A 19100-nucleotide genomic window follows, 5' to 3' on the forward strand; every position below is an offset into this window, starting at 1 on the left:
TGGAGGAACGAGGATAGAAATGCAAATATTAGTAAGAAAATTGTCTGGCTTTTCCGGGCAACTCACTTGTCTGGCATAGTTTGCTATTCCAGCACAGGCGCCTGTTATTGTGCAGCTGACAACTGGCGCTAAGCTCTCCCTCAATGGCCGCGGAATCGTGCCCCTCTTCGATTTTGATCTCCCCCGGACACTTGGAAAGCCTACACTCTTTCTCCTTGCCGTTCTCCGTCAGCACCACCAACTGGGTTTCGTTTTCCGCCAGAATTTCCAGCCAATCGATGGTCCTATCATAGCACAGCTTATGATTCTTCTCAATGCGCACACCGCCCCTGGTTATGGATCGCAGCTTGTGAAGTCCCAAATCCATGAGGTCGAAATTTGAATAGACGACCAACGCGTATCCGTCGAACAGCTTGTTCCCCCTGATGACGCTTAGATTGGGAAAGATCTTTGACAGTGAGTGCAGTCCGGTCACTCTGTAGATTATAATATAATCGGTGACCTCGGTCAGCTTGGGAAAGGTCCTGTTCAGGGGGCTTGCGTCGTTTATCAAGTCGATCAGCAGGAAGCCCTCGATGACCGTGCAGTTCTCCAGCTGATTGAAGTGCGCCACCATGTTCCTGATGTCCATGGATTTACAAGCTATAAGGGTAATGGAAAAGCTATTAGTGCCTGCTCTGTTATTGTATAAGCCTATTCCTTTAACTATAAATGTAGATTTTAGGTAATACATACGTTTTACATTTTGTGACAGTCGCATTGTTTGGGTTGATTCGCTCCTTGGCCATCGCGAATGTGTATCCGTCAGCGCAAGCGCGTTCTTATCCACTCCATCAGCTATATCATTGTGCAGCAGGTGCTGCGTATGTCCTGGCAGCACGACCGCTTGGATGGCCAATGTGTTGGCCAGTAGGATGCAGAGCAGAATGCTTATCCAAGGCGTGTAATAGTAATTTCGCTTGTAGTAAGAGCTTTTATGCTCCCCTATATGTTGTTGCTTTTGTTGCGGTGTGGCACGTGGCAGCTGATGATTATGCTGTAGTTGTTGGTGGTTGTAGTTTTTAGGGCTTAAACTCAGTCTTGTGGTTGCTGCTGCCAGTGTTTGAAGCAGCCATAGGAATTTTGTGTAATTAACGTGGACTTGCTGCTGCTGCTGTTGTTGCTGCTTGTGCTGATGCTGCCGCCTGCGTCGCTTGTTGAAAATGCCGCAATTGAACATGAGCAGCAGCAGCGACTGCAATGTTCGCAAAATATTGTGACAGTTGCTGAAGATATTGAACTTTTCGCGCTGATGTCGATTGTTTTTCGTGCTGCCATCGTTGCATTCATTGCTGCACTGATGGCCACTGCATTTTACGTCCCTCTTTTTACCCGTCGTCTCCACTTCTTCAAATTTTGGTCTGCGGCACAGTACAATATCGTCATGACTAAGAAACCAGACTTGCTTCGAACTGATTTCACTGCGTGCTTGACAGCTGCTGTTGTTGCTGCTTTTGCTACTGCTGTTGCTGCTGCTATACGTTTCGTCGCTGCTTGCGGAGATATCCACTGCTTCCACTGCTTGCTGACAGCAACATGTATCCAGCAACATTTCTTGCCGGCACAAAACACAAATGTGTCCCAGCGTACAGGTTGTCGTTGTTGTTGCCATATCGTTTTCCATCTTAATTTTCCCACGCTTAGATTTACTTTTTGTCACTCCACGTGGCATATTGTACATTTTGGGTCCTTCTATTTTCTTATGAAATAGTTTTCTCAAATTTTCGTCTTTCCACGAGTTTTGATTTTGGTTTTTGGGTCTCTTTCACCCCCGTTAAGTAATCATCTTTCGTCCCGCTCTCACACTCTGTTGCGGCGGAAAAGCGCAACAAATATTTCACTTCAGTTGGAATGCAATTTTCTTTTATTTGCTCCGCCGTTGCAACTGTAACGAGAATGTAAGCAAAATGTGCAAATTAGTTTTCAGTTCTCAAGCTAAAAAACAATTCAGAAGAACAGAAACCTACGTAATTCCATGCGAAAAAGGGCGCCAAGTGCTCGGCACACGTGTCTGAACTACCTGCCATCTGGCGTCTCTTTCGCACAAAGTGATTTTCATTTTAACGCTTTACCCTCGTCATTTCAAATCCCTAATTATTGCACCTCGTCTATATACTACACAGTATTCAGTTTACGTAGCACGGAAACGAGATGGAATATTCGGAAATTGGACACGACTTGACCTATTGGACATCCAGATTTTCGCTAAAAGTTCTACTGCTTAGTTCTATGAAAACCCATTATTTATTATTTCGTTATATAGATAGATGAAAATAAATAGATGATACATTAATATTAACTACTTTGTTATACGTACATAAATTTAATTTAAATTTTAAATATTTATCTTTGAGAATAGACGTTTAAATGGATTTTTCCAAATCAAGTCAACATTTTTTTTGTCAATAATGAAATAAAATTAATTAATTATCGTACATGAATAATTTGTTAAGTAATTGGGAATCCAAGTACAAATATTTTGGTAATAGGAAATTAATACTTGTAAAGATACAAAACGCAAGCAGCAACAACAACAACAAATAATACCCTAAACAGCTGGGAATCAACGATCCACTCTAGCCATCTCGCTCGCACTCGCCGAGTAAAGAGCCCAGCTTGCTAAGCAACAGCAACAGCCAGAGCAAAAAAATAAATAATTTTATGCAGCAGACAAAAGAGCAGAACAAATAAGAATGGCAAGCATATGGAGAGCGATTCTTCAGCTTAGCATTGACGTTCATTTTTTTTCGAGTGTTGAGTGTTCTTTTTTCAATTTTTGAATGACGCGCGACATTCGTTTGACGTTGACAGCGCAGTCGCGTTGTAAGCGTGGTAAATAGTAATTGCAAGTGTGTGCGATTTTTACTACGCTGTAATTCATCAAAACCTACGCCTATTCAAACGGGTGACTTGTGCAAAAAGACTTGTATTTACTATCTCTGCTCCTTCCTTTTGCTTTTGCCCCACTAATTTTGGGGCGTAACTTGGGGCTAGGAAAATGCGACTGCGTGGCAAAGGAAAAAAAATGGAAATGCGAGAAAGAGAGAGGCAGACGGAGAGGGAGCCGCAAGTGAGCGAGTTGTTGTTGTGCGAATTTCAGCTGCGTAGTTGAAAACGTAGTAGATGTACAACACAAACACAGGCAAAAGAATAAAAAAAAACCGCACACGCAATTTGTTCTTGTTTTGCAAATTTTTCTAGCTTGTCGCCCCAAAGAAAAAAAAAAATAATAAAAACAGCCAAAATTTATCAAATAGCCTTCTCTCCGATTTCGCTCTCTCACGCACACATTTGTGTGCTCTCAACTAATGCTGCTTGTTTATTATGCTTGATTAGTTTTTGTCCTTATTGTTGCTTTTATTGCGCAGTAAAATATAATACAAACGGCCAGCAAATGTCGCGCTATAAATACATAAAATACATGTTTAGCTAATATATTTAAAATGTTATGCCTAAAACATACAAATAATGTTAAGAGGCTCGACCGAATGAAGTTACCACAACTTAATAAAGAAGCGCTATCTTTCTCGCTCTTAGCCCACCAGCCACGGTGACTCCCAAACTGTGGCTCTAAAACTTTCGTCCGGTGCATATGTGTGCGGGTGACCCAGATTAACCTGACAGTTTTTTTTTGTTGTATCTTTCAGTTTAACCCAACAACTAACTAAAAGATGAAAGTTCCGGTGAGCAACATTTCCGGACAACACAACATTGCCAAAAGGTCGGAGGCCCTGATGATGGGCTATACATTGTATAAAGATAATATGCCACACACAAGGAATGTAGGAAAATAACAATAGTAATAGTAATATAGTATAACTTCAAATTAACACATTAGAAATAATATATTTATGCTTAAATGGCATCGCCAATTTTGTTTGTTATATTTATAAATAAAAGAATTTACATATGTAAATATGTATGTACATAGTTAAAATCATAGATTCATTTACATATACATATATATGTTACGTTCAAGATGACTAAGTCCACTTAGTAGAACCGCATAAGCCCACAAAACTTTAGCCACTTGAAAAACGTTTAGGTCTTGAACTAAAGATGTCAAGCTGAAGTGGAAACACGGCGGCTGATGATGACGCGATAAGGGGAAAGGAAAGGGCCAGGCCAAAGCGAAACTGGCTCGGCTGGCTTGGCTTATCAGCACTCGTTTACACACATGGAAATTAACAGCAAACGCTCCGCTCCGGACGCTGGCGAGCGTTTTATTGTTTAATTTCGTTTAACGCGCCTCGGGCGCCACCGTGCACGCGCCTCGTAAAAAGTGTAAAGGTGCATTTGGCACGCCTAACCGTCATTTGTCCCTGTTTTTACTACTCATTGTTGTTGACGCTTTTGTTTCACATTTTCAAGTGCGAATGGCAAGACTACTTGACAACGAACTGTTTTCAGATGCGAATGTGTTAATTCAGTTTTGCAGGGTAGAATTAAAGGGTTTGGCTTAAGTGCATGGCAAACTGTTAAAAATCTGGTATATACTTTACCATCTTATTACATATTATATTACAAACATATTCCCCTCTAAAATCATTGATGAGCACTAAATATTTGGTATAACTGCTTGCCGAAATGTCCACAAAACTGCTTAACAATTAGCAATGCTTGAGACGTGAACACTTGAAATGGATGCACTTAAACGGCTTGCAACATTTCGCTATTGCTTTAAAAACAATAAGAATGTGTAGAGAAAACAATAAAAGCAAGAATTATCAAAAAAGAAATTGGAAAACTGCATTGCCTTTTCGCCGCCTTTCCTTAAACCTCTTAATCTGACTCACTGGCAAAAAAAACAGAGACACTCCGAAGTAGCGTGGCAATAACCACAATAATAATCATAACAATAACAATATTAACTCCGGCATTGACGCAATAACGGGCAGAGGATAAAAGGCCAGTGAAGACAGAGGACAGAAGAATGTAAAGAGGAGAATCGGAGATCGGAGAAACAGAGACTCTGTGCGGCCGAAACCAAAAGCCAACAACATTCCAATCCGGACCGAAGTTGCCAGACCAGTTAGGAAGCAACGACAACAATCCCAAGAATAACAAACAAAAACAACAGCCTCCAGAAGACAACAAACAAGAAAAAGAATCTGAATCTGAAGAAGGAGACCAGAAACAGAAAACAAGCTTATTGAATTATGTCGTATGCTCCAAATCCAACGACTTTTGGTTTAAGATTTTTTGTTTCCCGAGTTTCAAAGGCAACCGAAAAAGTGGAAAACAATCAAATTATTGCAGCATTATGATAAGCGAAGATCACGCCAGACTCACTGGGAGATATAAACGATCGAAAACCTGATTTGACCGACCGAAATTCCAACTTTATATCGATTGGCCGCTGGTGATGGTGATCACCGTCATCATCAGGTGCCGCCGCCGCCTCCCATTCATAATATCTCAATCTTGTCAGTTTGTCACAGCAACGACTTTTTTTTTATTCCCCAGCGATCTTGCATATTCTGTTGAATATTTTGGAAAGGTTTTTTAAGCGAGCATTTAACACTGGCGATACGCAAAGTGCTTCAAATTATTCAAATCCCTTAACTTTACCATGTTTAACTCTGTTTTACTTCATAATAGTCTCCTTTGAATGTCGGGAGAACTATTTAATGTTCTGGAAACTTCTGTGACGTCGAGATCGAACCCGTGCATCATCGTGACTTACAATACCGGTCACATGTGGCGCCCCCTAATCTCCAGATCTGCCAACTCATGCTCAGAGTTGGGATCCACCAATTTGCTGCTGTCCAACGATCGTTTTAGCACCAGCAAAGGTGACTGAAGCTTTCGAGCACCTAAATACTTTTATTTCCCAGTCGTTGTCTTTCTACAATCGCCCAGTACGTTGATGTGGGCCTGTTGTTTTGCTTGACATGGTCGCTTTTCAGTGCGAAAAGCATATTGTGGCGAGTATCGGTGTGTTCGAGGTGCGAGTTCCAGATAAGCAACGTGACGCCGCCGCCTCACGCGAGATAAATAACTCTGTCCCCTCCCGGCAAGTGTGAAAAAGAGACAGCCTCTAGCCGGGTGCGAAAGAGAGCCACAAGCTTTTGCAAATAACAAATATGACATTTAAATGCGACTACTAACGGGGGGCACAATTATCCATATAGATATAGTTAGTGCCGCCTGCCCAGCCCCCAGATGTGTGGAACGAAGCTAAGCCCAATTAAAACATTCAATTGTGGGTGTCGCCAATCTTGCCCGCTGTGATGAAATAATAATTAGTAATTTCATAAGTAATTTTGTTTTTTGGGTGAGAATACTAAGTAGTGCCCATGCGAAATCGAACTAAGTATAATAACAGACACGTAATGTTATCTTATTCTTTCTCACTGGGCAGGAAAAGTGCACTGTACGTTTTTTGATCTATTTGATCCAGGCTTCCAATCCAACTAACGTGTTCAATGGAACCAATATGACACAAGAGTGTTTTTCATGAATAACTTATACTGGAGCTGTATGCAAAAATATAACTCTCATTCAGTCATTCTGTAATAACTGCGGCTTGTTTGTTTCCGCAAACAAGTTGGGATTTTTTAATCTTATTCTGGGGTATTTCGTACGCCTGACTGCGTAATTTCTATATACAGTTTGGGCTTAGTATGCAGTTCCCCCATCTACAGACTTTCTACGACAAACAATTGTCTCGAAATAATGGCCGCTAACTTCAAAGGAACTAACGTCGTAAAGCGAGTAAAATAGGCCTCTCTTCGGGATTCCACGCTATATGGAGTTGTACCAGGCGATGCCAGTTTTCCGAAGGTTTTCATCAGAATGTTTTTAGATCTGCTTTACAGGAGCTGGAAAACGTAGGGTGAAAACATGCGGGTAGGGTTGCTATGAGGCTATAAAACACTTCTAATTATGGAAATGAGTAGATGTATAAATTACAGAGAGATATATAATTACAATAAGAGGGGAGGAACATAAAAATGAAGTAAAGCTCGAATCCGATATCGTTTGAATCGGATAAATATCGTTTTAACAGAGACTTTCGCCTTTTCTATTAAAAATAACTCCAAAATAATTAAAAACAAAATAGTATTATTCATACAAGTTACAGATGCAAACTCAAATTATGCAAACATTTTCCTAAATATTATAGAAAGAAAAAAAACAATTCCACTCTGGAACTTAAAATAGTTATAATCATAAAAACGAGTTCCCATTGATTGCGATCATAAAAACACGGCCAATACTGTAGTCAACTAATTTTAATTATTTACGACTTCGATTTCAATTGACTTGCTTGGCTTGTCACCGATTGATTTTCTTCTGTATTTCTGTGTTTTTTACGTAGTGAATGCCTTCGTTGCGGTTGATACTTATGCTTCTGCTGCTGATTGAGCGCATTTCAACGACACTGGTTCCAAGCCAACCAGAAACAGTCTCACACCCCTGAAAAACCACCCAAGCCCTCGAAACTCTGGTAAATGTCTCGCGCTTTTTGTTTGTTTGCACGTTCATTCATAAACTCGTAAAAAATTCGAAAACAAACAAAAGCACCACAAAAAAAATTCCAATAAAATTTTAATTAACACACAAAAAATGTAGGAAAGCCGACATACCAAGAAATAGGAACGCAACGAAAATGGGGAGATCCGCTTCGAAAAGCGAGCATAAAAACGTAACGAAACGAACCATACAACAGTAAAAACACTAACCTTTGAGGCCTAGCCCCAAAATCCGTCCAACCCAATCGAATCGGAGCCGATCGAAAAGAAACCATTACAAGAGACACCTGCGAAAATGTTAAAATAATAATGAAATGCCAGTGCGCCCTACAAAAAATAAGCCCCGATAAGTGAGCACACACAGTAAACGGCTTTTATATTTTTCTGGCATTTCGCATTCCAAGCACACTAGTGGCTGTCGAGATGGTTTTGGGGAAAATAAGACGGAGCCGAGACGGAAATTCCACGATCATGACGTACACGCTTTGGCGATGACTGACTTTTATCGCCCCGAAAGTATGGGTAGTTGGTAATCACATCATATGTATACATTTTTACCCGCAGGTTCCAGTAATCGTAACCGACTAACAATTTATAATCGAAAAATCAGCCCAAAAAAATTAACGAATGTAATGACAAATGTAATTAACTATAAAAATGATCACATATGAAAAATGGGGGTTTAAGCAGTTTAATTCCTATGGCTTTCAGTTAACTTATATATTCAATCTACTAAAAATATATCTTGCCTAAAGAAGACAAAATATTTCGGGTAATCGAAAGTTAATAATAATTTATATCCATCAGTCTACAAAGCGTACGAAATAGTTGGTTTGCACACCATGCCGAAAAAAACTATTGGAGGGAGCGAGCCGAATCAGAAATCTTAAAGTCACAAGTCTCGGCGAAAACAACCACGTCAGCTGATTAAGACCAAAAATACCGATCTCGGTGCGTGAGCCAAGTCAGAAACGGCCAATCGGAGATGGCCAGCGATAAAGATAACGACAGCAAAGAGAACTATGATTGCCGACTGCTTTCGGCTGCCATTGATACAAACCCCTATTTCGGTAAATTATTTCGCTTCATCAGTAGCGAATAGTTTTGGAAACTCAAGGCGTTCTTTTTGTACTGACCACTACTATAGGGATATGACTTAATGCTGATTTATTCAAAAGTGCACATTTCACACGACCATCGAAAGAAATCTAAATCCCAGAAAAGACCTCCATTACCCCGCTACGAAATCTCGTGACTTTCACTAGCAGATAGAGCCCAGCAAACAGACTTTGGTCATCAATCACATGGGCAGACCGGTAAAGTACCACACAGCCTTTTGACAATACAATAAGCCGTCACGTTCGAATCAAAATACATTGTTTATTGCACATTTTGCGGGCTGCCCCTTTCGTTCGCTTGTCTTTATCGGAATACTTCGGAATACTACTTTTCACACGTCATTGTCATATCAAAGACGATGATTAGGAGCGATCCTTGACGCAGTGTTATTTTTACAGTTGCATTCCCGGCTCTATTCTCCAGTGCCAAGTGCCAAGTGTAAAGTGCCGCACACACCCGCTTGCTGTCTGTGTTTACTCAATGAATTATTATTCAGCCGATCGGCAGGCATTGAATTTCACAATAACAATAACAAGATAAGAGCGGGCATTACTAGTGCAATTGTTCCACTAAAATTAATGATACGAACAAAGTTCGTACAGACAAATTAGCGGCTAAAATTAGATTTCCAGTAAGCCAGAGCGATGTATTACTTAAAAGCATAACTTAAATGCGTATGCATACCTCATAGGCTGAACACTTTTGTAGTGAGATTGTTATCTATTCGTTCCACCAAGAACACCTGAAAATAGATAAGGAAACGGTACGTTAGTTAAAAATACTACTAATCATACATACATATATACGGACATAGTTCACTAAATTTAGTTCGGAACAGTAGTGATATAATCGAAGAAATAATTTATAACACACCCATATCTTAATCTTTAAAGGACTGCCTTGACTGATATACATATATTTACCCTTATAAGCCCCCCACCGATCCAGCAAGTCAGGTGAACTGTTTGCTTTGCAAGTGCTGTTTGCAACATTATTGCAATCTGAGTCAATATGTAACTTAGAGCTAGGGATACATGACAAAATGTTACAGACGATCCCTTTCATTACCTATCCAAGTTCCTGTTGGCCCACAGCAAATATTGCTGCAGTACTACACGGAATGAGCAATTTATATGGCACTTCCTGTTATGTTTGCTTCCCAGTTGGCATTTATTTATCTAGGCACTTCTTTTGCACGAAAAGCTTACGCAGAATTCTTGGAAAAGCCACCACAGCTAGCAAAGGGCAATGCAAACAAGTTAAGCTGTTGTGATTGATCGAGTACGAGAGTCCCTGTTTCGAAATCCAAAAGTACTTGAACAGAACTAAAACTGTTAAATATTTCAAATAAAATAAAACGGGTATATAAACCTTATTTTTTGCATAACCAGCATGTTTCCAATGTATACTAAACAATTCATTAGTGTTCATTCTTAGTGTTCATAACAACAGTTCATATATGTTATAAGATATGATCGCATCTAAAATAGCTACGTAATTAAAGATGAATCAGAACGAGGCTTACTTTTATATGAACAACCAAAAGAACTAATGTTTCGTATTATTATTATTTTTTAAAGCACTTCCAGTTTTATAATATTTGATATGTTGTCTAATAATCGGGTTTGTATTTATTTAATTTCTGTCGTGATTGAATTGTAAATTTCTATCGATTTGCGAAAAGACACTCTAGCGCCCAGAAACCGTCGAAAATTATAACGCCCACAGTTCTAATTTGAATTTTATATTTTAATTGATATTTCAAATTTTTCGTACGCACTTCCGCTAGCTGGGTATAGGGTATCTGAAAGTCTGAAACTTGAATAAAGCGTTTGCTCTGGCTTATATTGCTCTTTACTTTTTATTATTTCTTTAGTTAGCAACTTAAAAAGAAATTGTTAATACAGTTATATAAAATTAATATAAACATACTTATTTTAGAAATAAATACTTGTCTCACTGGATCCCGCATCCTTCCTTTTTTGTAAGGTTCATTACAATCTAAATTTACTCGTAAGTTATCAGCAATGATTAAAATTTCACATTTCACATTATCGAATAGTAAAACAAGTTTTGCCTTTCAATTGAATCGTGTGAAACGTGTCTCGCCTTTCATTAATCTTATTTATGCGGTTGGGAAATGCAATCGCATTACCAATAATGATTTTATGAATTATAGTATCTAAACTTGTGGATTGAGAGTCAGTTCTTAAAGACCTTGAGCTGGCCAGTTCCGGTCAGATAAGATCCTTTTCAGTCTGGTTTTTGTTCTTATTATTGAGTTTGCGGTTGTGGCAAGTTAAAACCCGCTGGAGCTTATAAAACATTTTTGTGGTTTTTTTTGTTTATCACAGTGTTAAATGCACAGCGGAATACGTTTCAACAGCAACTGTCCAAAGAATAATAACCATTTTTTTGTTATACTATAAAATAAAATATGTTATATGTATGTACATTTAAAACTATAATTTTAATTCACAGGTTTGTATACAAATACAAATACACATATTGAATGTTTTTTAAGACATTGGTATTAAATAAGACAAAATTTAAAGTACTTTTACTACTATTACGTGTGTGTATGGTAAGTGCCGCGTATTTATTGAATGAAAGGCATGAAAAGCAACAACAGGCGATCCCATGGTACTTGCACTGCTTGCTCGCCCAATCTGATGGCCTCTCTCTCCCTCTCCAACGTGTGTGTGAATGAATGCAGTGGCGTAAACAGCACAAGCAACAACAGCAACCACAGCAACGACAACAAAGGCAAGCAGCGTGAATCAAGTGAATGAAGTATTAAGCGCGCGCCTTTTTTCTCTCCGTGTGAAATTACATTTTCAAGTGACCGGACGGACGCCCGTAATTCGCGGGAGTGTATGAGTGAGTGAGTGAGTAGAGAGCGAGGTGTGCGTGTGTGGTATGCAAGTGAGTAAACAATAATAATTGTCAGCGGCAATAACAGAAATAACATTTCATATAAATTCCGATTTGATAAGCTTTCCTCCCTAATCTCGACAGGGGATTTTCCCCTACCGATCCTTTCTTGCTCTTCTTATTTGTTTGTGGGTTGGCTAACGCTTTATTTTCTCACTTTTATTATTTATGATACGTTCCGCTCCCCCCATTGCCCAATTGTTTTTGTTGGAATGCATTGCACAAGATATTTCCCAGTGTGCTTGTAGCAGTGCGATTGTGTGTGTGAGTTGTTTGATTTGGCATTTTCAAGTTATCAATGAATTTCATACACACGCACGTAGGAATAACGGGCGTGAGTAGAGTAAATTTGTCCGCGTACTTATTGGATTCGATTTCATTCACACCCAGGGACCCCGATTTCCCCCACGAATACCACCAGAAATTGAAGTTGCCACAATTACCGACAGTACAGCTTGGCTAGCGTGAATTTTTTTAAATGAAATCCCACTGATTTCCCAAGATATGCTCGCTTTTCTAATTACACAAATACCACTACAAATAATTCATGCACCTTTTATTTGCTTTAAAATCGTCCATTCTATTTATTGGTCCTTTTAATGCATACAGTACATTTTAGAAGTAAACTATTAGATATACGTTCAGGCAAGAGAGGTTTTGCCGTATTTACCTACTGACGGCGGGTAAATAAGTTCTATATTTGCTTACCTTATCAACCGCCTTATCGCCCTGCGCTCACTCCACAAATGTTCCCCATTTTTGTTGAATGAATATTCCCCTTTTGGGAAATGGGAACACCACAATACAACCCACGAAACCCCCTCCGTTTTGGCAGCCCATTCATCTATTCCCATCTGTCGGCTGTGCGCTGTATCTTTTGAGCTGAATCACAACTTTGACGGGCCAGTCACAGAGTCAAGCTAATTAATAACAAGCTATGGTCGTCCAAAAAAGGTTTCCACCGCCTTTCCCCCTCCCTTCCTCAAAATTTTGGTTCTAACATGTTATCAGTTGGATTCTCGCTCGTGCGCCCCCTCATCTGTTTCCTTTCTCGCTTGCTGGTGCTTTTCTGCTCGCCGCCTGTCAAATTTGACATTTGCTATTGAACCGTTCATAAAATAGGCGCCAGACTGATTTTCGCTCGAATTTTCTCCGCTCCTCTACTCAATATAGCAAGTCGCTTGGTTCTCAGTTCTCAGCTCTCGGTTCTGTTTTGTTTTGTTTTCTTGTTATGATTTATTAAACATTTATTTGGCTTAATGAATTAATTTGATTTGATTTGGACAGCGTAACGGAAATGCCTGCGCGTGTGTGTGAGTCCGCTTTTGTCTGTGTAAGGCGCCAAAAAGGCGCGCTGCACGACGCAATTGCCTGAGCTCGGAAAAGGCGGAAAAGTGCATGGCGAAACAATAGTGAGGGGAAAACAAAGAGAAACACCGAAACGACAACGACCGACCAATACATTTTAAGTATAAACTTGCATAATCTTACTAATTTTATTTTTTATGGATTATAACTAGTAATTGCTCGCACGTAATTATCCCCATTACTGAAGGTCAACTTTATTACAACGGGCTGGAAGGGGAAAACGCAGCAGACCTCCAGAGCACAAAATAGAACGCAATATGTTTTTACAAGCCTCTGAAAAATTGCCAAGAGACAGCAACAAAAGGCCACCAAGTTATAATGGTTGTTTAGCTATTAAGTTCCGCTTAAATTGTTAAATTTCACATTTACCTTATGCCCGTGCGCCAATGCTACAAACATTATATACATATTTATATATGTATATACATATGTACGTACATATGTAGCTACGTTTACAAACACATGCAAGCGAAAGCGCCAGCGGCAAAAACAACGACTACGACAACGACAACAACAACAACAACAACAACAACAACAACAACAACAACCACTGAAGCAGAATGGGGAGAACTACATAAGCAAAGTGCGAGGCACAAAAGAACCTAATCAAGAGCAAAACGCCGCAAATAAAGCAATAAACAAGACACAATATTGTTTTTTCTCCTTCTTCAACTTCTCCTCTCCTTTATTCCTTGCTTCTGCCTAATAACAACAGCAAAACGAGTAATAATAATACAAACAACAATGAAACGAGAGCGGTTTCGAAATACTTGCCCAAACAGTGCCAGTAGTTTCCATTTCCATCCACTCTCAGTCTCTCGAAGCTAAAATCTCGATTCTCAAAGCCCCAGTTCAGTTCCGAGCAGAAACAACAAGGCCCAGATACACAAGAGAAACTACTAAAGTACAGTAAATAACCAGATTAGCAACAAAAACACCTAGATTCGCGACGATACGGGCAGACAGACAGACAGACGCAGCTTAACTTTTTAGCAAGGCCAAAGGAAAACAAATACAGAAAAATATTTTACAAAATAAATATGTATGTTTTTAAGTACCAAAACAAATCAACAACAAATATTTTTCTTATACAAGTACAAATTTGACCAATGACGAATACGTTTTACAGTCAATTTTGGAGAGCTCTAGAAAATAATTATATTTCTTTACATTTAAATACAGAAGTTTCATACTGGCAGCATGTGACAGAAAAAACAATATTGATTGCGTCATACACTATTTGATAATAATACACAACATTTCACATTTACAAGAAACTATACTTCCCAGAAGACGTGTAAGTGTGTTGTTTGAAGCTCGGTTCTCAGAAACTGTGTCAAATGTTTAATATTTATGACTATCCAATTGTTTGTCAAGCTTTCTAGGAACTCTATAATAAATTAAATTTTGCAGTTTTCTAAGATTTATATTAAATATACAAATACTGTGCGCAAGATTATCGCGAGATTTCTTTCGAGCCGAACTCTTTTGAGATTCCGGTAGACGAGAGAGAAGAATTCATTTATTTTCTTTCTCTCGGGAAAGATGAGCATTGATTACTTTGTGCTCAGCTTATTACTGAGCTCAGCTACTGCGGAGTAATCTATTCATTTTACGGACGCTATTCCTTTTTGATGTTACAGCAATATTTCTATTACAATTAACGACACTTATGGTAATTTGTTTTTCAAGCTGAGGATATAGGCGTAGAAATAGAAATACATTAGACAACAATTAGGTAGGGGGTTTACAAAAAACAACACCGAAGACGGTTTCAATTTTGCAATATGTAATAGCACAAGCAACTACTACACAAACTCCGGTATCAGTGACGGAATTAAACTAAATAAACTAATAAACTAATCAGAAAAGGCAACGAGGCGCAATAGTCGTAGTAAAAAATAGCATACAAAACAAACTAGAGAGATGCAATAAAAAAAAACAATGCGGTTAGAAGTATCTGGTTAATGTAAAAACACAAAAATAATCAGCAATAAAGACAATAACAAGAAAATCGTTATACACAACCAAAAACAATATTCCTTTTGTATTATCAACAAAACCTCTTGATGAATTTGCATGCCTTAAACTCAAATATCATGGTTTTTTATACGATGACTTTACCTTTTTACAAAAAAAAATAAAAGAATTTAGGTCTCTGAATTTTAAGATTTAAAAACAAATGTATGTTGTTTTCAAATATTTTTAATGTATACCCTAATTTTTGAAACACCCTAAGGGTTGCACGGGACCTATCGATAACAAAGGCAAATCCGCAAAGTAGCTCAATGCGACAAAGAGCACGCACAAAATACCACGCACGCATTTTTAAGCCAACCACAAAAAGAAGCCGAACAATCCGGAGAAACTGCGATGAAAACAGGAGGTGGAGAAAGGACGGAGAAAGAGCGTACACAAAGCCCGGGTTTACAGTTGTTTGATCCCACAAATCAGATTAGAGCGAGAGGGAGCCTACTGGACTGACGTGTGGTAAGCTGATGCGCGATGTGTTCATCCCCAGTGTTCACTGGGGATGTCACCCAACACCTCTCGTCCTTGCTCATAGAAATAAAATTAGAGGATCTGCACGGGGAAAGCAAGTGCTGGCGACAGCTGGGTCACCAGATTTTCATCAATCACACTTTTTATGCCACATCAAGCGTCGGGCACAACATTGCAACGGAAATAGTGCCACGTCGAGTGCAGCGATGACATTTTGGCGAGACAGTCGGGTGACACTCAGACAGAGACGAACATCGGAGGAGATAGGGACGGAGATGTCAGACGGACGGACAAGGCAGTAGGCAGTTCCATGTGTTTGTAAATTCTTAAAACACATCCATAAAATGTCTAAAGCAACACATTTATTAATTTCTGTCCGATTCAGGATCTAACTAATTGTAGATACAGATAAGTATCTCGCACTAATGAAAGTAACATTTTTATCCAATTATAAAAGCCAGCACCAACCATGTTTATTTTTAAGTTCGAACCAAAAAAGCCAAACAGTTTCGTTTTTGGGTAACTAAATAATTTCAGACGATTAGCAGCGAGTTTTTTCGAGTGTGAAAAGTGCAGGGCAGACGATCCGACACCAGCCCATCACACCACGCCGTGAAACAGCGGACCAGCATCAGCATCAGCATCAGATTGCCCAGACCGGTACCGCCGGGCGCAGGTGCGAGCGGGATGGGCAGCTTTTGTGTGCGGACGGGGCCATTAGATGATCGCCGCGGCTAAATTTAAATGTCTGTGCGTTTAAGTTGCAAGGCAAAAATAAATCTACATAAAACGTAAACAACACACAGTTTCGTCTCAGGCTCTTCGTCTTTTTCGTCGTTGTGACAGATCACAAGATCCGTGTAGACGGGTTAGATTTGGGATGGGACGGAATGGATCGGTCTGTTGCCAAGGGGTTGCCCTCGGGGTCCGACAAGGGTTGTCTGCTCCCCCTTCCCTCACACCCAAATAAATAAATGTAAATGGGCTTTTACACAGCCCAAACTTGTTTATGCAAAGAAAACAAAAAGTTCATGATCAACATTTTGACAAGGCCTATGGTCTATATGGCATTTCCGCGTCATAAAAAGAAGCGGGTTAAATATTATTATGCATAGGGGCTCGCAGATGTAGTTCACTAAAAACAACCCATAATTAAATTACTAGGGAACAATATACAGAAAAAAATCATTGCGATTAAGAATCAAACATTTTACTTATTTGTTCTTTGAGTATTTAAATTTAAAAAGATACGTATTAAAGCTTGCTCCATAACATAATCATTAATTTGTTTTATTTGGGAAAACCGTCAGTAGAAACCGATGTCATCCTGGCCAATCTGTGATCAATCGATGACGGTCTAAAGCGGTTTTCAAACCGAAATTCCTCATGAATCTTATTAGTCAGAGGTTTCAGAGAGATTTCATTATATTGAATCGGCACTGAGTGACGTGAAAGCAATTAGGAATTCCAAATGGAGAACAACCTACAAAGTTGGAAACAACATAAATTTGCTGCCTCACATTTACTTTCTTCTGCAATGACTTTAAAGTCCTTTCACCTTTGCCGTGCTCTTCACGGGTTTCCTCCCCTTCACCAAATGAACTCTCGAAGCTTTCTCTTTAATAGTCAGCTCCCCCAAGGACTTTGTTTTTAGCATGCATCTGCCGGGGGTGTGAAATTAAAGGAAAAAATTAAAAATAGCAAAATGCATTTGAATCAAATAAATAACACGAGACAACCGACGCAACGTCCCCCCAATGGGGACCCCTGAAATAATAGTGGGGAGAATTCGTAGGGTTGGACGTGCTCTAAAGGTGCAGTTTGTGGTCTCTGCACGTCCGCATTTTCCTAATTTAATTTTCGTGTTTCAGTTCACGATCAATTTCATTCTAATGATTGTAATTAAAAACATTTTCCTGCGCCACCGAGACAGAAAGTTTCACGAAGGGGCTCGGATTGCCGGAAGACAGAGAGAAAAGTGGGCGGTTGGACGCCCACTTAAACGCCGTCGTATAGCGAAAAAATTAGCGCTTCGTTTAAAGCGAAACGAAAAACAACATGAAATAAGAAGAGGAAGTCAGCGCAAATCCCAAATACTCTCACAATATGACCACATTATATTTTACAAAATAATTTCTTCACTGTCTTTTAACTGTATGTATTTACATACCATTCGTCAGTTCAATCTTTCTCATATGAGATATTAAAACAACATTGTGTGCAATTTCTAGCGAGTGTACTTGAAACAGAGTACTTTAGCCGACTTACCAAGTCGGGACCATCAACTTCTCCACGAATAAGATTACAAAAACTGTTCCAAGCATCGTTATACGGTAGGTTATAAGTTAATAAGTTTATAATCTACTGGAATAAGAAGGTCATATAATAGTTGCATCCCAATTTGGGCGCCGTAAGGCAACTTTTTTTCAAGAATCGGACAGACAAGCGAAACTAATAAGGTTTTACCAAAGCAAGGATCGTCAAATGAAGATCATCATCCCTTGACCACCTTCTTATAAAAGCAATTACACCCCTGGCTTTATTAATGTTATAATTTCCTTATACTGCATAATTTAACATATTTTCACATAGGTACACGCCAATGTTTTATAACTAAGGTTTTATTAACTCGGAAAATACAGGAATGAGAATTTTTAAAGAAGACCATTTATGTGCTGCCATTTTAATAAATTAAATCCCAATTAAAAATATTAACCGGCAAACCTAATAAATCAGGTTTCCCTACCAGAAGTGAATGATTAACAGTCAAATGTCTTACTAAAGTCAGTGGAGATCTGTTTGAAAACTATTTTTGATCAGCGAAAGTTTTTCTGTTTACCTTTCCTTTTTCTTAATTATTTTCGGAATGTTTTTGATACCCCTTGAAAACCGTGTAAGTGGCATAATAGTTGGACAACAGCAGCGTCGTCAACGACGAGACAATGAGGCAGAATCCCAATAGCTTTGTTATATTCTTGCGAGGCTCGTGGGTCGTCGTCATCAGTGGGATGCAACACCCCCAGCTCTACCTGCCCCACCGATGCCGCGCTGAATTTCGTCAGATGAGGTCCCCAGCAAAAAAAAAAAGAAGAAAACAATTTATTCTATATGTACAACATCTTGAGACGACCCCGTCGCTACGACGGCGTCATCTGTTGTGCATTTCAATTTGTAATTGTAATTGCATTTTATATACATTCTTACATCCATATGTACTGTGCGGACCCAATGAATTGCGGTGTGAGAGTGTATTTTGGTATTTTCGGTCATGGGACCATTTGTGCTACGTCTCTTTGTGTCTGCACATTTGGCAAATGTCGCTTGATTGGCAACGAAAGCTGCCAGACTCAAGACTCATGTGTTGCAAAGTGGCTTAATGCTTGGTCAAATGCTTATTTTTAAAACAATAACATCTACATAAATATTGGTGGTTTTATATAAATAACTTATTAGATTGCATGACAATGAGGCGTTAAAGTAAAAAGGTAGTAAGTACCATTTAAAAGAACAGAAAGTCTAAGATGGTAGGAACAAATTTGTGGGGTCCAACATATATATATAATATAATATATATACATATGTATTATATTATAATATATATACATATATATATAAAACTACTTTACCAACATGCCGGCCCATTAGATTCCAGCGTGTGCG

At 39.0% G+C, this 19100-nt stretch overlaps 1 protein-coding gene and 1 long non-coding RNA gene across 2 annotated transcripts in view; one reads left to right on the forward strand and one right to left on the reverse strand.

The window, feature by feature from the left end:
* Positions 1 to 19100, reverse strand: part of LOC6535960 (insulin-like receptor) — a 44581-nt gene that overhangs the window by 6324 nt on the left and 19157 nt on the right. The window contains exons 3-5 of the mRNA XM_002096540.4: positions 9321 to 9378; positions 736 to 1924; positions 67 to 642 (exon numbers count right to left, since the gene is read on the reverse strand). Coding sequence (XP_002096576.2) covers positions 67 to 642; positions 736 to 1720 — 1561 coding nt within the window. The 5' untranslated portion in view covers positions 1721 to 1924; positions 9321 to 9378. The remainder of the gene's footprint in view (positions 1 to 66; positions 643 to 735; positions 1925 to 9320; positions 9379 to 19100) is intronic.
* LOC120321851 lies at positions 2447 to 3976 on the forward strand. Its single transcript, XR_005561577.1, has 2 exons — positions 2447 to 2888; positions 3687 to 3976. It is a non-coding gene; the product is annotated as an uncharacterized LOC120321851 (long non-coding RNA).

The sequence above is a fragment of the Drosophila yakuba genome, chromosome 3R, assembly GCF_016746365.2.
Source record: "Drosophila yakuba strain Tai18E2 chromosome 3R, Prin_Dyak_Tai18E2_2.1, whole genome shotgun sequence".
In the NCBI taxonomy this organism is placed as follows: Eukaryota; Metazoa; Arthropoda; class Insecta; order Diptera; family Drosophilidae; genus Drosophila; species Drosophila yakuba.